The 24604-nt window shown below is 33.7% G+C and overlaps 3 protein-coding genes across 4 annotated transcripts; 2 read left to right on the top strand and 1 right to left on the bottom strand.

The window, feature by feature from the left end:
* Positions 1–1287: 1287 nt before the first annotated feature.
* LOC102621132 (uncharacterized) lies at positions 1288–9553 on the top strand. Of its 2 annotated transcripts, none has more exons than XM_052439747.1 (14): positions 1288–1655; positions 2578–2668; positions 2778–2862; positions 3241–3310; positions 3843–3912; positions 6076–6145; positions 6833–6850; positions 6941–7224; positions 7310–7512; positions 7608–7688; positions 8425–8485; positions 8692–8772; positions 8889–8968; positions 9229–9553. In XM_052439747.1, the coding sequence occupies exons 1-14, from the start codon at positions 1519–1521 to the stop codon at positions 9305–9307; spliced, it is 1410 nt and encodes a 469-aa protein (XP_052295707.1). In that variant the 5' UTR covers positions 1288–1518; the 3' UTR covers positions 9308–9553. The 2 variants fall into 2 exon arrangements, with proteins under 2 accessions (XP_052295707.1, XP_006484406.1); XM_006484343.4 differs by having other exon boundaries at positions 1291–1655; positions 6833–6878; positions 6972–7224.
* A 131-nt stretch (positions 9554–9684) lies between these two features.
* On the bottom strand, positions 9685–12307 carry LOC102621411 (leucoanthocyanidin reductase-like). The gene is made up of 5 exons (XM_006484344.4): positions 12022–12307; positions 11779–11919; positions 11449–11686; positions 10162–10365; positions 9685–10077 (listed from the first exon to the last, which is right to left on the bottom strand). The coding sequence occupies exons 1-5, from the start codon at positions 12223–12225 to the stop codon at positions 9875–9877; spliced, it is 990 nt and encodes a 329-aa protein (XP_006484407.1). The 5' UTR covers positions 12226–12307; the 3' UTR covers positions 9685–9874.
* Positions 12308–16508: 4201 nt separating this feature from the next.
* Positions 16509–20668, top strand: LOC102621696 (SUPPRESSOR OF GAMMA RESPONSE 1). The gene is made up of 6 exons (XM_006484345.4): positions 16509–16708; positions 17762–17903; positions 18781–18967; positions 19054–19544; positions 19797–20210; positions 20318–20668. Exons 1-6 carry the CDS (start codon positions 16701–16703, stop codon positions 20372–20374), a joined length of 1299 nt encoding a protein of 432 aa, XP_006484408.1. The 5' UTR covers positions 16509–16700; the 3' UTR covers positions 20375–20668.
* Positions 20669–24604: the final 3936 nt, after the last annotated feature.

Raw genomic sequence — 24604 nt, 5'->3', positions numbered from 1 at the left:
GATAAAAAATATGAATTGATTTTTTTTAAAAATGAGGCAGCCTTATGAAAAATTAAAAAAAGCTATTAGTTAGCAATACAAATAAAGAAGCAACGCAAGATAAAGAATAAAATGAGAGAATATATTATATAATGATTTTATTCATTCCAATTGTGTGTGTATGAAACAAAAAGATGAGCTCTCCTTTTATAGTTACATAATCACTCCATGAAATTAATGAAAAATTATGGATCATAATTCATTGTGAGATAGTGGGAGTTATAGGGAAATTAAAAGTTGATAATGGGAGATAGTGGGGAGACTAAGTGATATATGTTATGAACATCTACACATTTTAATAAATTCATAACACCCCCCCTTGGATGTTCATTACAAAGAATATGTCTTATTAAAATCTTTATATAATTGTTATTTTGTAATAACAATCAAATTAATTATGAGAAGATGAAAAATCAAATTTAAAAGAAAATTTCTCTATTTATTAGATAATAGATAATATACAAAGATGAGAAATGGTGATGCCACATCACCTCCTCAAGTCCTAGTTTTATATAGATATATAGATAGATAGATTCGACTCCAATTCAAATGGATAATACCTTAAATGAATCAATTTAATTTTAAGTATTTAAAATATTTTACTAATAAGTGGAAGTTGTAAAAGAAAATATATTTGATAACAATATTAGTTAACAGCGTATCATGTGAACTTGAAAAAGAATAACGATTTTGAAATTCAATCGAGATTCTTAGTTTAAAATCTTTTGACCCGGTAACTTTGAAATTCAATCTCACACGCTCATGGTTTCTTTCTTAATTCAAATTCAAATACATTTAAACATTCTACTAAAATAATAAATACGAATAAACTGTAAAAAGAAAAAAAAAATTAAAAAAACGCGAAATTGAAGAAGTAGAATGTAAGTAAACTCTGCAGCCCACAGAATCATTGAAACTCTCGCGAACTCCAGATTGCGAAAGAGAGCTCCGACCAAAAATGTGCCCTACAGGCTACAACTGCAAATGTACAATAAGGAGCCAATCAAAACTCAAAACAGCCTGCCACGTGTACTTGCAAATCCAAGTCATCACATCATCGTCCACTTCTTGTTGTGTTATCCCAGACCGAACCGGATTAAAGACTAAAGAGGAAACGTATTGGACGCACATGTGTGTGGGGTACCACACAACACGAACTATCACCTTATCCATCCGAATAAATTTACCCCAACATTCCCCGCAACTGTATATCTAACCACCGCGGGCATTTCCGTCAAACTACAGATAATTTTGAATAAACAAAAGTCGGTTTCTTCTTTAATGCGTACAAGCAAAGTCATGTCACTTAAGAAACCTCTGTTTTCAAAAATCAGATGTCGCCGTCTTTGATATTTCCATCTCAATTCTAATTATTCCTTTCTCTGCAATTCATCTTTTTTTTTTATCTTCTGAAATTGGTGATTCGATTCTCAGCTCGAAACTTCATTTTTCTTTTCTCTCTCTTCGAAGAAAAGAATCATGTTGACACAGAGGCAAGTGGCGAGCTGGGGCAGAGTGTTTAAGTCTCTGCAAGCAGTTTTAGCGCATGGTTTGCTCTTCACTTTCACGCTTTTGCTCTCTCTCAAGCTTGACCATGCACTGCGTCACTCTTGGTGGTGAGTTCTTTTCTTTTCTTTTTCTATGGTATTACTATTACATTTCTCTTTCTTTTTCTTTTTTTTTTGAATTAGGATCTTGTTGTTCTGTTTGAGTTTAGCTGAAGAGATAAAAAGGAAACTGCTATAAAGATGTGCGCTTTCTATTGTATTCTTGCGTTTCGTGGGAAATTATTGATACCCATTTCGTTAATTTCTTTTTTTTTTTTTCGATTTGATAAATTGATGGTAGAATGGTACGCGCGCGCGTGTCTGTGTGTTTGATTTTTTTTTTTTAAAGTTAATTTGTGCTTCACTGACTCTACACGCTGAGTTGTTATATAAAATTTAAAACTTTCTTTTGTTTTGTGGTTAAATATCTCCTCTTTCTGGTTAAGACGATCAAATATGAAATTATTGATTAACCATGTTGTTCAATGTAGCATCCGGCATTAAGTCACTTCACTCTACTACTAGAATGCTTTCATTATTCGGCTGTAATGTGGTGATTTTCGAACTTGTATTGCAATTATGCTCTGATTTTGAATCTATCATTTCCACCTATTGTCTTGATTGGGAGGTATTGGAAAATTATGAGCTTGGGACACATGTGGACCCCTACAAGGTCCTATGACGCATGGTTTGACACTTTTGCCTTGCAATTCAACTATAAAGAAAGCTATGAGTTGTCATGATGGCTCTTTCTTCACTATCACATATCTAGTTTTAAATTTTCAAGCAGTTATAGAAGAGCACTGACTTGCAAACTAGGAAATCTATGCTCATTTTTGTTTTTGCCAGTAATCTATTCAGGCTACTTTGTTTATCTTCTTTGGTGGGAGGGAGGGGAGTGCTTACTACCTATGTTGGCTATTAATGGGAGAATATGCTTTTTGTTTTTGAAGATTTATTAAAAAGTGTTTCGCTTTTGTCTGTCTGGCAGGATTGTTTTTTCTCCTTTGTGGCTATTTCATGTGGTTGTAGCACGAGGCAGGTTTTCCTTGCCAGCTCCAGTGATGCCTCATAATCACCAAGTATGACTTAATATCTCAATCTTATTTTGGATACTATTTCTTACTTAGCAATTTATTTATCTGTTTAACTATAGTGACCCAAGACTAAGCACTTCATTCTGTTGAACAGTGGGCCCCATCTCATGCCATCGTGGCAACACCACTGCTTGTTGCATTTGAATTACTTCTTTGCATACGTCTTGAGGGTGCTTATGGTAATTGCTCAGCTTCCCCCACAATATAATCTTGTTCAGCTGCTAATGGGGATACATTCAATGCTTCTTTTCTAAGGATTTTATATTTTATTTCTTCATGCTAGTTAACGCTGACAGAGTAGGATTATTAAAATTAATCATGAAATACGTCTAACTTTGCTGATCATAAATTGACATGTTAATGGACTTTAACGAATGTCTATATTAGTATTTCATCAGTTAAAACCCTGTATTGGTTATTCTGCAAACATTAAGACTCTATCTACCTACTTTCTTTATCTACAAGGTCAATGGGTTTAGCTAGGGCATTTATAACATGGCCCATATAAGCCTTGGTTACTGACATCTGATCAATTTTTTCTGTTGCTAATATTGCAGTTGTAAACTTGAAGATTATCTTTCTGCCTTTGCTGGCATTGGAAACAGCTATTTTGATTGATAACATCAGGTAACATCCTTTTATTACCTGTAAGGTTGTCATTGATTAGTATTGTTGTGACCATTTCCATTACTAGCATTTATTTGATCATTGTGCTGATGATATTTTAATATCCTGCAAAATCTAGTACTCTAAATTTAGAAGAATCCAGGAAATGTCTTAAGAAACTCCTCTGACCCACCTGCAGTACAATAGTTGAGCTGTAATAAAATCCACATTTTATTTACCATTTATGATAGAAACTACCCTTTTGTAAAATATTTCCTAAATAACCGATGGCTTCCCTTTCTTGCCAAACGTGAATTGTTGAGTAAATTTGGGGAATCTTTGTATCTAAATCAAATTTAAGTATATACGTGATTTCATCAATAACTTCCTATATAAAATTAACCAAAAGGATACTTTCTTTTGAATGGTGGTAGAGGAAAGAAAACAATATATTAAGAAGTGTGGGATCTAAGTATCAATTCTTTATTCTGCTCAAAATTTTGTTTATTACATTTTCTCTTGCCATAGTAACCAAATGCTTGCTTTAGTATAGGATGTGCAGAGCTTTAATGCCTGGAGATGAAGAAAGCATCAGTGATGAAGCAATATGGGAGACCCTTCCTGTAAGTCTATAGTTACTTTATAAATTAACGAATTGATCGGTAGATGCTACATGATTTCTCGACGACGTGCTCCAACAACAGCTAATCTAGGATCGGCCTTAGTGCTTAGATTCCAATCAAGCTATGGCTGTTATGAAAGACAACTATTATTGTTGAATTGCTCTGTCTATCAAGTCGTTTGCGTTTTTGTTCGGTGGATCATTGTGTATAGTACGAGTGGCCTAGTGGTGTCAAGGACCCTATTTTCCGCGTTTTTGTTCAGTGGATCATTGTGTATAGTACGAGTGGCCTAGTGGTGTCAAGGACCCTATTTTCCAACGACGGTTCTTGATGTTCCAAGGATCATCATCTCTGATCCAATCACAATGTTGCCAAACTTACTTAGAACTCCTACTACTTGTTTGGAAATTCACTCGATATTGATCACCATCACAATATACACATTAGTCTTGATTTCTTACTTTCACTGTGAAAACCTTGAAGCATAATAATCTTTCACGTTTGTGCCAGTGATAATATTCCAGTGGGTGATGATGATGAAGAAATATAAGAGAGATAATTTCACATGTTTTTGGAACTGGGAACTGGTGGTTTTAGGCTGTAAATGATGAACGATCAATAGGAGCCATTGTCCATGGTAGTTGGTGGAACCATCATTTGGTGGGTTGAGGTTATGAAAGAAGAAAAATTAATGAGTTTAAATGACTCAAAATCAAGAGATAATTATTTAATCAATCATAAGAAAATGAGTAATTAATTAAAGAAATTAGATTCCTTGAACTCATCCTCATCTGTTCAATCATCCCCAATATTGACTGGCACAACATCCTTAGAATTAACATCTTTAGAATTGGCATGTCCTAAAGATGCTTGTTCTTTAGGATCTATATAGGAGATGATCGAATGGATGAGGATATGATTGAGATATCTAATTTTCTCAGTTAATTACTCATTTTCTTACCATTAATTAATCATCTCTTGATTCCAAGTCATTAAAACTAATTAATTTTTTATGTAATGAAGAAGAAGATTTTTCTTTGAAGGATGTAATAATGCTTTTGCTGCATATTAAGTTTTAGGATACTGTCCTTGATCTGAAGTTTGTTGACCAACTCCTTGTGTGGAATTTTCTAGAAATGGTTCAAAATCCACAGTGAGGCAACTATAATATGCCTTAGAATAGTAAGTGTGAGGAAGGCAGCATTAATTTCATTAGACTATTGGATTTTCTTCTATAAATAAGCTTTGGTATTAACTTTGGAACAGCACGGAGTGGTTTGATTTGAGGAATTTACGAACACTACTGTCTCCTATCTCTCTCATCTCCTTCCCACTTTCTGTTCTTATCTCCCTTCCTCTTCTCCCAGTTACCTTTCTCTGTTTTGCTATCCAGCCTTTCTTTCTGATTGTCATAGAGATGTTTCTTTGGTATTTGACTGTTTATATTTTGTTTTATATTAGAATTGACAATCATAGCATTCTATTTTAATGAATACTTTTTTCAGCAATCTCGTTGAGCTATTTCTTTTATGACCATAGTGTACCCTTTTTTGAAGTTTAAAACTTTAGCTGTTCTATTATAGAACCTTAATCAGAAAAAGAAGCTTGACATGACTGAGTCTTCTCAGACAAACTTGCAGTAGTTGATTAACCTTCTGTTTTTAGGGCTTATGGTTACTGCTATATCTTCAATAGATAGGAAATTCTTTCTTTTTACGTGGTGTAAGTCAAGTAGCTATTGAAGAAGTAATATTAGCAACAATATAAGGACATTGTAAACTAGAGTATTGTAAATCTTGAAACCTGTTACATTGTGGGTTTCAAGACTTCCCATGAGGCTTTTTAATGATTGTACTTTTCCAAATGTTTGTAATGTCTGGCATGGATGCAGCACTCATTTTGAAGCATCCAAGGAAATTTGGGTCAGTATTGCAAATTTTGTTCCACAATTCAGATTTATATGACTCTTAGTCCGTGATTACTATTGCAATGCAACTTGAACCATATATATGTTTTAAATTCAACTCTGTGCAAAAAGAAATAAACAGATATGTTGTGCTGCATGAAATTTGAGTAATATTTAACGATATTGTAATTTTGCACAATATTATGCTGATAAGCCTCCTGAGTTTTGATTCTAAATTATCTATCTTTGGTTTCTAGCACTTCTGGGTTGCAATATCGATGATTTTCCTCCTTGCTGCAACAATATTCACTCTTTTAAAGTTGTGTGGTAAGTTGTACCTTTCCTCTTTATCGAAATGGTAATTACATGTACTGCAATCTCATTCTTTCACTCCTTATATTCATATACCTTATGTCCTGGTAATCCTGTGTAATCATCTTAAAATTCCAGCATTCATTTATAACTTTTTTGAGTTCTTACTATAGGTAGTGACATAGCAATAGTATTTAAACTTTATCATACTCCCTTATTATAATTTAGTTAATAGAACATCAGAATTGAACAAAAAATTATAAGGTCAAATGGCAATGATACTAATTAAATTGTCATGTGATTAGAAAGCTTAAACATACAGCCAAGGGCCTGAGAATTGTATTTATGCTCAAAGATTTAGTAATTTTTTGTTTAGAAATATTTGATATATATGCCCCCTCCAAGGTTGGTGTGAGGGGGAGTCAATCGTTTTGGCCTCTTTCTTCCTTGGGGATAACATCAGTAGGAACTTGATGCATAATGATTCATCAATTAGTCTTCATTCAGTCAGTCTGGTGTTCATGCATAGGTTGCACAGATTTGTGTACATTACATGTTCTCAAGTTGTATCCGGGTAACTCTTTTTAGGTGCATCTGTTTTAATTTTCTGAGATAATCCTTCATGACAACAATTCATGCACTAATTCTTATGATATTTATACTCTGGTGTTTTTGTAATATCCTTTTTATTACCACATGCAGGTGACGTAGCTACTCTAGGTTGGTGGGATTTGTTTATAAATTTTGGGTAAAGTTTCAGTTTTTTTCAGCATTGTTTTATTATTGGTGTTGATCATTATGTCTCTTTAGCTGTGGAAGTAATTCTGCTTATGCTTCACAGTATTGCAGAGTGCTTTGCATTTCTTGTTTGCACAAAGTGGTATAATCCGGCAATTCACAGGCAGTCTTGCATTGGAGAACCCAGTTCTTCTACAACAGCTGTGAGATATCTTGACTGGAGTAGAGGCATTGTAGTTGTTGGTGATGATGATCAGCAACAGAATTGTAGAATGTGTAACCTACAAACCATTGGTGGACATATTATGAAAATCCCATTTATCTGTTTCCAGATAATGCTTTTCATGTACTTAGAGGTATTACAAATTTTGAAAAGAGTCTGATCATGGATTTTCAAAAACTTCTACGAGTACTTGAGTTTTTTTTTTTCTGTCATGTCAGGGAACACCATCTAGAGCTAGAAATATCCCATTAGGGGTTATTTTTGCTCCTCTTCTTTTGCTACAAGCCACTGGAGTTTTGTTTGCTGTATATAGATTACTCGAGAAAATTTATCTTTTAGTGCATAGTGGTCCTGCTTTTGGATATTGGAGTATAGCATCAAAAGCTCGTGATTGTCTGGGGTTCATGCACCATGGGTCAAGGTATAGTAACTTCAAAATCTTATTTGCGTTCAGTGGATCTCTGCTGAGCTGAACAAAACAAAAGACTGTCACAAGCATTTATTTCCTGTCTACAGGCTGCTTGGTTGGTGGTCGATTGATGAAGGAAGTCGAGAGGAACTTGCTGGACTCTATTGTGCTGAGACTAAAATTTCTGGGTTAGTTTCTTATACTAAAATTTAGCGTTTTCCTGTCAAATGTTTTTACATGCTGCAATATGTACACAGCCTTCACATTCTGCCCTGCCACTCTCCTGCTGGTATCATCCATCCATTCCACCTGGGTAACCAAAACCGGGTCTAGTTTCCATGCTATCCCTGTTCTGTGCTCAGTTTCTCATTAGCACTATATGATAGAGGCCTCAAAATTGCACTTCTGATTCCATGGACTTAAGTTATGCCATCGTGGAGTCTGTATAGGATCAACAAATATTTCATGGCAGTTGCCTTCGTTAGTATAGGCATCAAACGGCCAGGATATATGATAACGTTATAGCATATTTTCAATTGCTACTGGATAGTCAAATGTCTAGGGACAGAATAGTATGGACTTGTTTTCTCTTGCACAGAGTGGGAGGATGAAATGAAAATGATATTGCTTTGCCTCTTGTCCATGTTCATCTTTACCTTTCATGCATTTATGAGGCTTAAATTTTCATTCATCTGTTTCGGCCAAAAACTATTATTGTTAACGTTTTAATTTTGCCAACAAAATAATTTATAAATTACTTTGACGAATAGTTTTTGCTTGCAGTTTGCTTATGACATTTTGATTTCTCCAAGCTTTCTGGTTGTTTTTGTAATATGTCTGATAACACAGTTGACAGTATTACATAGGTTATGGGAAGGTTTTTTTTTCCCTTTGCTAATCGTTCTGTTCATCCTTATTATTCAGATACAACACTTTTCCCCCAGAAATTGTGAAAAAAATGCCGAAATCAGGCCTTATTGATGAGGTAAATACTGCTTATTGAGCAATGGACTAAAATTCTGCTCTCTCTTTTCCTTGTATCTTCTCATTTTAGCAATTATTTTATCTATTTGCAATGGCTTTTATTTATTTATTTATTTAGGCTGAAGTTATATGTTTTATTTAGCATTTTGTGATCTTCGACGGCATCTTCATCTTTATTTATTCATTCATTTATCTTCCTCATTGCAGATTTGGAAATTGCAAGCAGCACTTAGTGCACAAAGTGAAATCACAAAGTACAGCCAGCAGGAATATGAAAGACTTCAAACTGTATAGTTAGAACAAAAATTTGTTCTTCAATGTTCTTTTTAGTCACTGTTCTGCGCATTCATTGTTTCAGATTTAGTATCTGTTCATTTCTCACATACTGATTTAATGATTTTCAGGAAAAGATCCTATGCAGAATTTGTTTCGAAGAACAGATCAATATACTCTTGCTTCCATGCAGGCATCACATCCTATGCAGGTACTTTCATCAACTCTGCTGTCAGTACTGCTCATTTTGTTTACAGAGCATATAGCATGAGTTCATGTGGGCGTGGGTCACAATATGATATAGTGAGCTATTTTCATTATAATAGTCTTTTTCGGAGTTTGTACCGTCCTCATGCATACATATTGAGTCTTCCCATTTGGGACTTAATTTGATGCTATAATAACTGGTTTAGAGTTTTGCTCCCTTTCGTGTTTGCTTCTTTATTCCCGTTTTATCAATTTTCGTTTCAGAACCTGTGGTGAGAAGTGTAAGAAATGTCCTATCTGCCGTGTCTTTATCGAAGAACGACTACCTATATACGATGTTTAGCTTCAATTTATGTGCAGAAACTTAAGAATAGAAGGTGTTCTCCTCTGATACCAGGGAGGGGGGGGGGGGGGGGGGGGGGGGGAAGGAAACAGTTTGGGAAACTGTATTTGTTGCTTGTGATTTTAGATGAAGCAAGCGTGAGAACTGCAAATGAATTTCTCATCATGATGTGAGAATTTAACATCATTTTTGAGATTTGTATATATGAAGTTGAACAGTTCAATGAAAGTGCTTTTGTTAGTGTTATGTTGCAGTGACTTGGAGCCTTTCTTGTGTAAATGATCAGATTGGAAACTGTACAAAGGGATAAGCACTTTGAGAACAATTAATGAGCCCGAAAGAAAAATGATTCAAAAGAATGTGCGAACTACTTACAATGAAAATCACCAAACAATTATGAAGTCTAATCAATAAGGAAAATCACCAAACAGTCATAAAGTTTTGAAATTTAGTACATTCCTTAAAACAATTTATAGAATTAAAAAGAAAAAAGAAAACAAAGGATGGTGAACAAATTACCTCCCAATGTTATTTAATCATCTTTCCAAATCATAGTTTGGTAGTGATTTAAGCAACATTATCCATGGATTTGCCCTTCAAATTGATGAGATAATCACTGAAGCAATCATCCAACGTACGAAATTGTTCATCCGGATAGAGATTGGTCACTTCAATATCATTCGGGCCATCAAATGAAAAATTAACTTGACACCCTCTTATGAAAATGTCATGGGTGAATGATGCAACAACACTTTGCGGTATACGATTCTCTGCAACAAAAGACGAAGTACAAACATTGAAAGTACACAAAATAAGGATTCAGAGTAGCTAATAGAAAATGGATTAGAATGAACCTGCGGCTGCAGCTAGAAGATCATTTTCAGTGACAATAACTCTGGGTAAAGTTCGTCCAATTTTCTTTTCCCACAAGGATGCAAGCTCGTTTATGTTATAATAATTGCAGGGTGGCCTAAAATGAACTGTCTTGTTTAGAGTTCGGATGTCATCAACAATTCTCATTGTGAATTTTCCAATGTCAGTGCCTGCAACAAAATACGCTACAAGAAAAAGGAAAAAAAAAATTATCTCATTTCCTGCAATCAGTACAATAATAATAAGGATTAAATGCAGCGGGAATGATCAAGATTCGAAATAGTATCTTTGTCCATTCTACGAGAGCAACTGCTAACTCGAGTAGTGATGAAGCTATGGATTAATAGATATAGTCATGCGACAACGTCCCTCAGTATAAAATGATGTGCAGACATTAAATTACTCTTCTAAAAAGAAGAAAAAAGAATTATGTGCAAAATTCAATCCGACCGACAGGACATCAAGGCCATCTTTATTCTTTATTGAAAAAAAAAATTGAGGTAGCCATATTGTTACATATTTTAAAATGAACAGTGCTATGTGTAAAGAAACATAAGAGAAATACGAGAGAATTTTACTCTCTCTCTCTACTCACTCACTTTTTCTCTACTATTTTCTTTTTTATTTCTTTCGTATTTCTCTCGTGTTTCTCTTCATCAAACATTTTTTTTTTAAATTTATCTCAAAATTGTCACCTCAAATGAGATGGCACTCATTAAGTGAATTATATAATAATAAATTAAATTATTTTAAAATTATTTGCTAACTTACTTGAAAGGTGTCACATCCACTGCATCCCACTTAAAATGTTATGAATTAAGAACAGTAATTCATGAAAGTCCATGAATATTAACCTAATCTACTCCTATATATTTTCATTATAAAATATTAGCCAAATAATATAATAATATTCAATGGTCTAGGCTAACCCCCTCCCCCCGCCCCCCGACCCCCCCTTCAAGGATAAGATTATATTATATCATGAAAATAAAATATCTGCAAGGTGAAAGGCCACTTTCATTTGTGAAGAGGAACAGTTGTATTGGTACTCTAACTAGAAATGTGATGACACTTTACTACTAAATTTAGGAGAAAAAAACTTTTATACGATTGGCCGAGGCGGTAAGACATATACTTGCTTTCATAATCCAGGCTTTGATATTCTTTAATAGGCAAGATTCTCTTCTAAAGCAAACAAATTGTGAACACAAAAATAAAAATGAAAATTCAAAAAAAAAAGAAGAAGAGAGAATTCATGTGACAAGCACCTTTGACGGTCCCGTCACCGTAGATTTGAAACTGATCCAACGGAGGAAGAACCTCCGAAGGGTGGTGATTGTCGTAGTAAGGCCATGAGGCGATGGAGTTGCAGCAAATGTAAGTGTAGGGCACCTTCATTTCCTCAATCACTCGCCTTACTCTGCGCTTTTCTTTGTACATTGCTAGCCCCGGCTCCACCGGATCAGCCCTGTCCACGTCGTGACCAAACTCTGACGGCAAAAATCTCTGCAACGCAAAGGGACAGGGACGACAGTAGCCAGGAATTTTGTTCAAAGATACCATTTAATAAGTTCAAAACAGTATATATATAAATATACCTTAATGGTGCCAACGGCTTTGATGGCGTCAATTAGAGGGAGCTGGTCCTTAACTTGCTCACCGCCAACAGCTGATATGACTATCTCAATCTCATGCTCTTTTAATATTTTCTCCATTAGTTCTCTGTCACTTACTGTTCCCTGTAACACAAACAAGAAATGGCAAAAGAGTTATTTGAAGAATGTCTCAAAGTCCCATGCAAAAATGAAAAGAAACAACCATGAAAACCATGTACAACGTACACGTAATAAGAAAGCGCCCTTGTCTTTGAATGCTTCCACAATTTTAGCCTTGTTACAAGAGCTACCGGGACTTGGCCGGACGAGAACATAGGTGGGTCTACCGGAGGCGAGGCTGGCCTCGGTTACAAACCGGCCGATGAAACCGGTTGCTCCGACGACCAGAACTCTGCTCTTGCCTGTTGTGATACCATTTGACACAGTCATCTTTGTGTTTAGTCACGATATGCTACTTTATTCCCCTTATGCATATAAAGGGATACAAACTGACGAGCTTTTGAAAATCCATGCAAGTTATGAATTGTATATCTAAGGAAGCCTAAGGGGCCTAACTAATTAATGTGGTACAAGTTTTTAAGTGCTCAACTACCCTTCAACCAATATCAATATCCAATTTTAAATTTCGAAAATTCGAGGGCGGTTTTTATTTATTTTCTTTTATTTTTTGAAACTATTACTACATATGGTGGGTTAGACAATTATATAAGTAGCTGTTGTTTAATTATGTAGGTATCTATTGCTTTCATAACTATATATGCTTTTGTCCTTTTTTTTTCTCTCTTATTTAATGAAATATCAAATAAGCTTTGTGATGGCAAAATTTAGATATGTGAGTCTAAAAATTTATTTAATTATTTTGAAAAAAAAATTAAGTCAACAATATACATATAAGAAACTCAGACTTACTCACAATGATGAGATCAAGAAAAATGGTGTACCACTAAATAACCAAGTGGTTCTCTCTATATATATAATTTCTATATATTGGAGCGGTTGGCGCAATCTTGATATCTAGTCCTTAATTAACTCCAATATTATATAAGTTTAACTATTTAATGAGGTTGAAGCTTAGGTCAGTTTTCTATGCCCGACAGGTAGCTGAGAATCTCGTGTGTGAAAAGTAAATTTGCTGGTCTATAACTCCAATATTATTTTTATGCCTTCGCATAAATTCAGCTGGTTACGAAGTTCAACTTGAGACAATTTTTTGTCAAGTTAAAATAAAAAAATATATATCATAGGCAATTGAATGCTGTGATTTAACAAGAGAAAGTTGTTTTGTCAACAATGGAAAGATCACAGTTGCAACTTAGTTGCAAGCTGTTTATTCCTTCTTTTTCACAGACACAGTATGTAATTTTGTTTTTTTTGTTTTTCCTACCCAAAAACTGCCTTAATTAATCACCAAGTAATGTATATATCAATTTATTTGCTGTCAAAATATAAATTGATTGATTTAGGAGATATATTGAACTAATATATTTTTCCAATAGAAGGATTATATGTACATAAATTAAACTAAGCGAATCTTATTCTTATTAACATCATGTTTGATATTAAGGTCGGGCAGCTCTAGCTCCTTAAAATGTACAATACTAAAATATTTAGTAAACACTAATTGTTATGCTTTAAAAATTTAGTTGATTTGATTCCACACTAGCATGATAGTATATACTATCAATTTTTGCTTTATATATATATATATGGCACCTTAATTCCAAACAAAGCATACGCGCGAGCGCGAGCGAGAGAAAGATATACTAAAAAATTAATAATTAAAGTTGTGTCAGTACTTTTTGTCGATTAATGAAATAAAAATCAATGGTGTTTTTTGTTGATTAATGAATAAAAAATTAATGATTTTTATTTTTATTTTTACGAATTGTAGATAATTATTGATTACTTGATTAGGGAGAGCTAAGAGACATTGAATAAGAAAATAAATAAATTGTTAACCGTATCAATTAATTGGCAAATAGCCTAACATGTAGACTATAGACATAAACCCATGAGTTGATATCTATGACAACTCAAATGTTTCATATGATGTAACTTTTCAGTTTTTAGGTGATAACTCATGGGTTACTATAAGTTATGTATAATGTAGCATAACATGACCTATATGTATATATATTTTTTAATATAGGGACATCGACTACTAATATGAATTTAGTTTGCAAATGGAAAAAATACCATTACCACCTTATAATGGTTTTAAATTCATCATTGTCACTCTACTGTTGTTTTTTTTTTTTATTTTACCCCCTTTGTCAAATTATTTAGAGTGGTGATAAGTGACCCCCATAAATAATGTCATTAGCCTTCACTTCTTAATTAACTTAATTTATTTCTAAAATTACACTTACTCATCAATTTCTCTTTCTAACAGCCCTTATTTAGCAATTTAATGCCAGCAATGGCTCCATGCTTTTATTTTCTTGTTGCATGATAGAATCAGCATACAAAACAAAATTGGTTTCGGAGTTTTCAATATGGGAAATCCAAAGATTTTATAATGATCATCTTAGTTTCGGGGTTTTCAATATGGGAAATCCAAAGATTTGATAATGATCATCTTATTTGAGTTACTTAATTATCAAACTAAGCCGTGAAAATTGCATTCCGCCTAATCATTTGGCTACAATCGATTATAAGCACAAGCTTAAGCCTGACCACCCATAAACATGATAAAAAAATAAAAAAATAAATTCAGGTACGGTTTTGTGTAATCATTCATCCGAATCAAAGAAATGCCATAAGATCAAAAGATGAAAAGCTTTCATCAATTTTTAATCATAGAAAATCGGTAAAGGAGGGAGAACAAAAAGAAAAGGAAGGATAAATTTTGAAAAAAAAATTTTGGTAGGCGTTTTTGGTCATTTTAAGTTAAATGAGAAAAATATAGACCAATGAGATAAATTAAGGGGATCAAATATTATTACTCAATTATTTATTATGATGTAATCATATAAAACTATAACTATGTTTTCTTAGGATTTTTTTTTTTTATAATAAGAGGAAAGAATTATTGGTTGTTATGTTTTGTAAACATGATTCTCAATATTTCATTATGAATCAAATAAATTTACACGCTTAGGTTAATTATCAGTCCACTCTTAACATTTGAAAAATATCAAAACCTCTCCTGCCATTTGTCTAAGTAATCAAAATGGCATTCCAACTTTTTTCTTTTCAATAGTATATCATAATCTATTGGTATTTCATATCAGAAATCTGTTGGGACCTAGTTGAGATTAATATGTGATGACGCAATTTAGATATATATTTTTTTTTCTTTGATTGAAAAAAAAAATAATTGTACCCCTTAAAAAATTAAAAAATTTTAACATTCAATATTTTATACTAAAAAAAATTGATATCAATCAAATTCCTATTTTGTATACTTTTTACATTGTTGTCTAGTTATATAATTAAAAAAAAGGAAGAAGAGCCGAAGAAGAAGACCTAAATAGAAAGTTATCATTAATGAATAAATATTGAATTGAAATTTTCTTATCCAAAACTTAAACGAAGAATGCCCACTTTCTTATCCATGGGTGGTGTTTGATTGGCTGACAAACTAGAAAAACTTCTCAATTGATGGTAAATCTTGACCTTGAACATTGATTTTATTACTATTAGTTTGTGATTGTCTTGATGCTAAAACAATGAGTTTCTAGTTTCTAGTTTTCTGCATCAATAAATAGTTAATAACTAGCCAAATTAGAAATAAAATAAAAAAAGTATCTCCTCTCCACTTACTAGAAATTAAAAAGTAATTGAATGTCCACTTATTTTTATAATTAATAATTCTTTGCCATTGCATAATTAGTAATTTAATAACCTTTATATATAAAAATAATTTTTTCTTAGGTTATGCATAAGTCACAAAAGACTATATGTATTCTTTAAGAGAAAAGATGTATAAAAAAATATAACTTCTTTATTGTTGAATATTTAACCACTGATTAGAAGTAGCGTATCCCTCAATCTCCATGAATTGAATCAAGAAAAGACGATAATCTAAATTCTTTACAACTTGATCCCAGATTACGTCAATAAACATAGGATTATCTTATGAATGAGCATAATGAAATACATCGAGCTTTTTTATATAAATTCTTTAGCTCCTATATAGTCAAAGTTGGCTACTTGGCTTGTTCCCGCCCTGGCCTATAGTACGAATTTATACATATATAGTTTCTAGTTCAAGATCCTGTTATTTACGTATCATTTACAATGTATTTTCTATCATAAAATTCTAACAAAATCGCACTTAATGTATATAACTACATCGGTATCGTCTTCACTAGCTGTGCGATCATCGACAATGTCTTATTCCATTTGGACAGATACAGGTCCCACAAATGTTCGAATCCTCAGCTTCCCTCAAAATGGGCCGACTAAGATCAAGTTTCATTTCTAATTATTAAAAAAAAAAAAAAAGGCTTCATTTCTAGCATTTGTAACAAGACAATCGAACAACTTGAGAAGCCCAAATGAAGATGAGAAGCCCACAATTTCTTATTGGTTGACTTTGGAAGCCCACAAATACCATCGTAGGTAAGTCAACGCCATACAGCGACTGAGTCGCACTCAATCATTTTTACCGCCCTTACTCACTTCAACTTCAACAAGCGCCTTTATCCTCAACTCGAAATTACAAATTTAAAAAAAAAAAAAAAATTGCATAAAACTTGTAAAGATTTTTCCTCTCTCCTAGTCGTACAGAACTAAAGGAAGAAATAATCAAAACAAATAATAATATTTAATTAATTTTAAAAATAATAACAATAATAGGGGGAAAGTTGCTGCCAGTGTATTACGGAATATTTCATTTTCGTTTCAATTAAGAATATACCAAAAATTAAAGCCAAAGAAGCGAAGCAGAGCAAAAAGTGATGGCTGGGTAAGCCCTCAACTTTATTTTTATTATTAAATCTTGTGCAAAAAACAGATCGTCTAGATCGAGTTTTGTTTTGTCTTAAGCTCATAAATCAGTTGTAGTTTTCTCTTTTCTTTCCTTTTTTTTTAATTTTTTTTTTTAGCTTTTAGATTTATTTGTATTCATATGTTTCAGTGCTGTAGGTTACTAGGTTATATTGATTGAAGTGATTTACGTTATTAGTTTGTTCATTGACTGATCAATTATAGTATTTGATGATAGCATCGGAGTGAGAAGTGAGAATTAGCAGTGACATTGATCGTATTTTTCTCCAAGCCTATGATTTCGTTTTGATACAGTTGCTAACATTTTGATTCCACGAGAGTATTATGCACCAAGTTTCGATTTTTGATAAGTTTGGAGTAAAATTAAAATAAAATAAAATAAGTAAGTGAACAAGAATGAATCAATATACAAAATTTTCAAAAATGTTTTGATGACTAAATCATATGAATATATATTTTGACGATGCACGACTTTCTAGATTAAAGTAAATTTTGATTAATCGGTTCAAGTAATTTGCTTGAGTACAAAGCCTTACAGCACTGTAGTTTAAATTAAATTTTGATCAAGGTATGTTTACAACGCTGTAAAGCTCCTACAGTGCTGTAAAAGGGCGAGTTGGGATTTTATACAGCACGGCACGGATGCCTGCAGCTGAAAATGATTATATACCTGGTTAGCTCAGTTAAATCTCAAGAGATCATTACAGTCACAAGGAATGCTATGGAATATATGTAATACATCCAGAGCGCTGTAAATGTGTGGCCATAGTTCAACTCTGTATTTCATAAATACAGAGGTCTGAACCTGATTAAAATTAAAGAAGCATATATCCAGACCTGGCATTTAGTTTGTATATGTATACAAAACTGAGGTATCCGTCTCAAAATTGGATTTCACTGATAGTTATTGGTGATTTGAGAGAAAAGCTATTAGTAGTTTTGGTATCTGATTACGTTGTTTTATATGATTATTTTTCTTTTTTGACTGGACAATTATTTTTATGCTCTGCAGACCATCATGGTTGGTGGACAGTAACAGAATTGCTACAAAGATCAAGAGTGCATCTGGCACAGGTGATCCGGAAAGAGTTAAATGGAAGAGCAATCCTACAAAAGCTTGTCCCAATTGTCACCATGTCATCGACAACAGTGATGTATATTTCTTGCTTTTATAGTTCTATTCACAATTAACTGAATCATGATAGTGTGAAATCTAGTATCGTGAATGAGCATTTTGTAATGGCTTAAACATATACTATTTACACATGTTATTTACTATTTTTGCTGAACTAAGAACATTTTGAGTGAGTATGTTATTTGCAACTGATGGAGCAAGATCTTGCAAACTTTCTATTTATCTACGAACATGTATTTCTTCAGAAACTTTTGTTGCTTCTCAAGCTTGGGTTGAAACCCATCCAATACTGGATGTTTCTACCTCTAACAGTGCTTTTTTTTTGTGGGGCAGCGGTCTAAATCAGATTCATAATTGGATTTGAATGATGCTCCTTTCCTTCTGCTAAAGTTTCAGTTTGACTGAGTTGCTTCAGGACCTGGGAATTTCCTATATGCAATTAGAGCTTTCAAATTTTCTCCTTCACGGTGCAATATGATTGCTTCAAGTTGATCTACCTTACTGATCTTGATATTAACTTGAGGGAGTTAGTTGTTTTCAGAATGTGATAATAATGAAATAACAGAAGGCCGGGCTATTATAGATAGTTGATTGACTTTATATTTTATCCAACTGTGATATTTATAATTGTGCTGGTTGAGAAGCTTTTTCTTGTCCATTTGAGTTGGGGCTTGGATGGTGCCACATCTAACTCCTCTGGTGTTTGATCTAGACCCCTGCCCTGCCCAAACCAAGTCACTAGTTACCCATATACCGCATCAGAGGTCCAATCACCTTGTGTTCAGCTTGTTGAGACTTGACTCACATCAGAGATACAGCACTTAAGTTTGGGGTTCCTATAGACTTGAATTCCTCTGAAAATTGTATTACAACTTATAGACCTTTTCTGTTTCCAGGTTGCTCACGAGTGGCCAGGATTACCCAGGGGTGTGAAATTTGACCCATCTGATCAAGAAATTATATGGCATTTACTTGCAAAAGCTGGTTTGGAAGGCTTGAATCCCCATCCATTTATTGATGAGTTCATCCCAACTGTTGATCAAGATGGTGGAATCTGTTACACCCATCCTCAGAATTTGCCAGGTGGGTAACGAGAGTTTAGTCTCATTTTCTATTTTGATCCTTAATTATCTTCACTAAATTTGTTTTCAAAAATTCAAAAATTTTAGGTGTTAAGCAAGATGGAAGTGCAGCACACTTCTTTTATAGAGCTATCAAGGCTTACAGTACTGGAACTCGAAAGCGTAGAAAGATAAATGGTGATGATTTTGGTGAGGTGCGCTGGCACAAGACTGGCAGGACTAAACCAGTGATGTTAGATGGGGTTCAAAAAGGGTGTAAGAAGATTATGGTTCTCTATATGAGCATGGTCAGGGGAGGGAAACCTGAGAAAACTAATTGGGTGATGCACCAGTATCACTTGGGAACAGAGGAGGATGAAAAGGATGACAACTATGTTATATCTAAAATATTTTATCAGCAGCAACAGGCCAAGTATGGTGATAAAATTGAACAAGATATTCTTGAAAGCACTGGTGCCATCATTCCAAAAGTAGATCCAGTCACTCCTAAGTCAGTGACTCCAGACCCACCTCGTACTGAAAGGCATCCTGATTTTGGCCCACGACAAGAGTCTCCTACTACAGATGCATTTGATCAGGTACAATTCTCTATCTGACTAGTAGTGTGAAATCAGCTGCTTTCTTTCATGACTTAATTCATATTGAACAATCTAGAATTTTTGGCTACATTTCATAATGGCAACAATTTAAATTAATAAAAAATGAAAAATAGAAGCTATTGAAAGTATCTTCTCTTTACATTTATACACGTCCTCTGTTGGAAGGAAATCCTGACAGTTGTTTTTTTTCCTGGCTTCTTCTCCTCCTTATACTTTTCCTCATAATGGAAGCAATCTGAGATAAGGCATGTGGAAGAGGTTCAACCTTTATGTGAAAACCCCGGTTCTAATGATAAAATCGAAGCAGAAAATCATGCTAATATGATGGTTGGTAATAATGATAATGGAAGTCAAGCAGGAGACGACCGCAAATGGTGGGACAGTGAATCGCAGAATGGCTTATCGCAGAATATCTTGGATACGCAACAACTAGCAGAAGCGCTGACTCTATGCGAGGAGTTCTTGAACAGCCAGTCTGATGGAAATGCGAATGATGGAACATCAAAGGGAAAACCTGGTCTTTCTGATTATGCTCGGTTAGGATCTGAACATTTGAAGAAGGATTTGGAGGAGTGTCAGATGCTAGTCCATGATCCTGCAAACATCGAACTCGATACACCTCCAGAATTTGGACTGAGCCAGCTTGTATGTCCTGTTTTATGCCATTTCACTACTCTTTCAATAGGATTTTGAACTCTTTATTTTCTCAATTATATTTGATACTGATGCATCCCTTTCGTGTTCTGTTGTAGGAATTTAACTCACAGGATAGTTTCATTCCATTCGGTGGAAGCAAGGCAATAAACTAATTTGTGGATTTCCAGTGGTTGCTTTTATGACAAACTTGCCTTCTAAACCTTCCTCGGGACTTTTGAGCCACAATTTCTTGCCCGATATCCAAACTAAGCTACTGATTTGTAATTGTAAACTGATGCTGAAATTTATCTTCTTTGGGACAAGCTCATAGCCATGTCTCTTAAGAAAGATTTCTGAAGCTTTTTATTAGGCCAAACAATGTAGAGCTGTTAACGATTTGCATGTAATCTTTCATGTTGGAGGGAACTTCTAAGTTCTATCTTCTGTGAGTATGTTGTTGCATACAATCATCTGGTCTGATTTTACAAGGTCTGTTCTGATGTTATTGAACCCACGAGGTAGAACTCCCCCTTAAAAACTTGCTATCCAGGGAAGGGTGCCTTGGGTTTAATAAACCACCCTCTAAGCCGATACCTAACCGATTATGTTAATGTTTTCTGGATGTTGAATTTTAGCATCTTGACAAAGCATGTAGGTCCAAGCTAGTCTGGCAATTTTCTTCATTTAGACCTCTTCGCATCTTAGTATGGGATAAGGATAGGAAAAGCACAAGTGTCATGGATCCCAACGGTAGACCGAATGCCGTGTGGACCACCAAAATTCGAAGAAGCATAAAAGAACCAATGAAATGAGCCGATAAGAGCTGCAATAATTAGAGAACTGAAGCATACATGTCACGAATTTGTGAAGCCCCAACAGATCATACAAGTTGGCTTTTATTATGGGCGTGTTTATTATAAGCTGGTAATTAAGATTGCTCTAGAGCTTGCCGGCTTCTTGTTCATGTACTGCATCATTGGTTGTGTCTGTGGGGAAGCTGGGTAAGGAGCCAACACCCATTCTGCCAGTTACCTAGGCTGGCAGCTTTGGCAGCATGTTTTAAAGGGTGAGTGCACATTTGCCTTTGCACAAGGAGTAGGGCACCTGCTCGAATTCTAGACCAAAAACACGGTAATTGGGCCAGCATTTGTTGCTAAAAAGAGTTCAATGCATGCACGCATGAAACAGACAGGACCACCGGCCACAACATCCCTCGGTCCCGCCCACTGCCGCAGAAGCCCCTCGTGTTATACAAAAATAATATGGACTATACTATGTGTCAATAATAACGTGCATTTCATCTATCAAACATTGAATTCGGATGAAAAGTACAATTGTAATGACATCATAACAGTCAAATTGTGTTATAGATGGTGGGTGGGAACCGGAAAGCAACTGTCCCATGCATAACATATGATACGAATATTAATTCATTATATACTTTTTGTTATCACATACATAGTACATATAACATTTATCATGTTTTCTCTCAAATGTAATGTATGTGATATTATATGATGGTAACCTGAACTGAGTGCTAGCACTGTATTCAGAAATCAGAATAATGGTCGGCTGACTACAAAGCCGAATCTAAATCTTTGTCTTGGTAGCACCCTAATGCTTGCATAATTCAAATCGTTTGGCATAAAACCATTCATCACCAAACCCTAACTGCCAAGCACTTGTTGTCTCAAATATAGAAGGAACTTAAATTTCAAAACAAATTAAACGACATAAAATTGAATATTTGTAGTTTTTTAATATGTAGTGATACAGTCCAATTGTACACATGTTGAGTAGACAGGGATTTAAAGTCAGCATCAATTGGTTTTGTAACAACCCAGCACAGAATTATGCGTTCAATTTCACATTTATTTTGAAAAGAGACAGACCCACCATCTTACTTGTAGTGTAGGAAAATATAAAAACAATTGGAGCAAATTTCGCAAATTAAACTTCGGGGGGGTCCTACTAAAATAAATTTTTGCCCACTTAGAGAAGATCAGTCTCCATTTTTTTTTTTTTTTAAGTTTTCGTTACTCCTCCATTATTTGCGATGCCGCATTTTTTTATTTATTAGACAAAATTTCTTTGGGCGATATTGGGCAAGATTCATAAACCAACCCAATAAGGCTGTTTTTGATTGACATTAAGGTATTTATTAGATACTGCGGTACAGTGGCTGATTATTCAATTTAAGACACACTTTTAAACATAATTACACACATAATACATAAATATAAAATAAATTTATTCAAGTCAATTAAGAAATAGAGTATGCCCATTTAAAATTGAGAAATTTAATTAATTGACGCGGGAGTGCAATTATTGTCATTTTCTGTTAGATTTAGGTGGCGTTTGTTTTTTTATCTGAAATCTGAATAGACCTGAATCAGTATGAATTCTGAATAGGTCTGAATGTCTGAATCTGAATAATATGTTTGTTTTTTTGTTTGAATCTCAGAAAATAAGTATTAAGTTGTTTGTTTTTTTCAACTTAAAAAACTAAAAATATGTACTTTTACATTTGTATCCTTATTAAATTTGAATGTCAAATAAATAATATATTAAATACCACAATATTTTTAATATTTATAAGTAAAACTATATTCAAGCGAATACATAATTATTTTAAAATTTTAATATATAAAATACCATAAATTTCAAATTTTATCGTATATAATATAAGAAAGAAAAAACATTGATATTTTTATGTGGGGTAAATATCTATGGGTGAGTTTTGGGATAGACATAAAAAATAAATTATAAAACATGGATATTTTTTACATTAGCAAGTAATTGACTTAATTCAGATTTCTCCATTAAGTAAAAAGCCAAAAAAATTAGTTTATTTTATTAAGTCAAAATTATCTAAAAAGTCTCATTAAGTTATAAAAATAAAAACCTCTAATTAACTTAATTAATTAAGTTAAGTCACTTTAAGTCATTAAGTTAAAAAATAAACGGCACATTACTGTCGTTTAACTATAAGAGTCATGTTGGGATTGTCCCTTGAGCATTTCTTATTAGATTTTTTTAATTATTATCATTATTATTATTATAAACTCATATAATTCAATCAAGCTCGAACCCAAATCCTGAGAAGCTGAGACCTAGAAAAATATTTCTTTACTAGTAGATTTAGGCTTTGACTTCCTCATCAGGTCACTTCGAAAATACATTTTAATTTAACGCACGTAATTTTAGGAATAAACCATGTGAAAATAAGGGCAATTTTTAAAAACCTCTCTTGAGGTTTGGACTTGTTGCAAGTAAATGACGAGAATCTATTTATTTATAAAAAATCTCCTACCGTCAGTTAATTTTTATATTGACCGTTAGTTGATTGTGCAAAGACAATATTGTCCTTAACAATAATTTGTAGACTGATACAACTAAAAAAAACTAAAATTATTGGCGCGAAAATGACAAACTCTATTTTTTTGATAATTTTATCCCTGTCAATTCCAAATATTTACAATATCATAGGTAAGGATTATGACTATTTTACTCTCTTTAAATTATTGATATTTCCTTAAAGTTCCTACAAGAAAGATAAAATTAAAAACTTGAAAAAAAATAAAGAGGGTGTTGGTTTGTAACGGTCATAATGCAACACCCTCTTTATTTTTTTTCAAGTTTTTAATTTTATCTTTCTTTTAGGAACTTTAAGGAAATATCAATAATTTAAAGAGGGTAAAATAGTCATAATCCTTACTTATGATATTGTAAATCTTTAGAATTGACAGGGATAAAATTATTAAAAAAATAGGGTTTGTCATTTTTGCGCCAACAATTTTAATTTTTTTTAGTTGTGTCAGTCTACAAACTGTTGTTAAAGGTAATATTATCTTTGCACAGTCAACTAACGGTCAATGTAAAAATTAATTGATGGTAGAGAATTTTTAATAAATAAACGAATTCTCACTATCTACTTGCAACAAACCTAAACTTCAATAGAAGTTTTTAAAAATTACCCGTGAAAATAATCGTATTCACCTAAAAGAATTTAACGACCAGATAGATATATTGAATTTGAATCCTGCAAATAATTGATGACAGAGGTTCGGGGTCCCCTCTTGGCTCTTATTCCGTTAGAGGAGGAATCGGACACATGGTGGGGTTGTGGATTAGGAGGCGCACGTGGGCTTTATTTATTTATTTTTTTCAAAAAAAGAGGCTCATTTGACCTATCACGTTCTGTCGTGTGTCCTGTCCTCTTCCTATCTTCATCAATTTCCTACGTGGCCGACAACAGAATATTACTTCGCAGTTTCAGCCTCTGTTCATCTGGCATACCGGACCCCACTCCCTCCACATTTTCACTCAAGCCCTCTATTGAACTCAAAATTCATTCGTTTACCCCTCTTTTCTTCACGTGTCAGTCTGTGACGTGCTTGTGT

This window comes from Citrus sinensis, chromosome 4, assembly GCF_022201045.2.
Source record: "Citrus sinensis cultivar Valencia sweet orange chromosome 4, DVS_A1.0, whole genome shotgun sequence".
Taxonomy (NCBI): Eukaryota; Viridiplantae; Streptophyta; class Magnoliopsida; order Sapindales; family Rutaceae; genus Citrus; species Citrus sinensis.
This window is presented reverse-complemented; position numbering and strand designations above follow the sequence as displayed.

Bases quoted from the DNA above. Each gene is read 5' to 3' on its own strand.
- LOC102621132 (XM_052439747.1), top strand. From the start codon at position 1,519: ATGTTGACACAGAGGCAAGTGGCGAGCTGGGGCAGAGTGTTTAAGTCT. The intron at 1,656-2,577 runs GTGAGTTCTTTT...TCTGTCTGGCAG, and splicing joins GCACTGCGTCACTCTTGGTG to GATTGTTTTTTCTCCTTTGT. The intron at 7,513-7,607 runs GTATAGTAACTT...TCCTGTCTACAG, and splicing joins TTCATGCACCATGGGTCAAG to GCTGCTTGGTTGGTGGTCGA.
- LOC102621411 (XM_006484344.4), bottom strand. From the start codon at position 12,225: ATGACTGTGTCAAATGGTATCACAACAGGCAAGAGCAGAGTTCTGGTC. The intron at 11,687-11,778 runs GTATATTTATAT...TTTGCGTTGCAG, and splicing joins AAGCCGTTGGCACCATTAAG to AGATTTTTGCCGTCAGAGTT. The intron at 10,366-11,448 runs GTGCTTGTCACA...TTTTTCTTGTAG, and splicing joins CGGTGACGGGACCGTCAAAG to CGTATTTTGTTGCAGGCACT.
- LOC102621696 (XM_006484345.4), top strand. The intron at 17,904-18,780 runs GTATATTTCTTG...TTCTGTTTCCAG, and splicing joins ATGTCATCGACAACAGTGAT to GTTGCTCACGAGTGGCCAGG. The intron at 18,968-19,053 runs GTGGGTAACGAG...CAAAAATTTTAG, and splicing joins CCATCCTCAGAATTTGCCAG to GTGTTAAGCAAGATGGAAGT.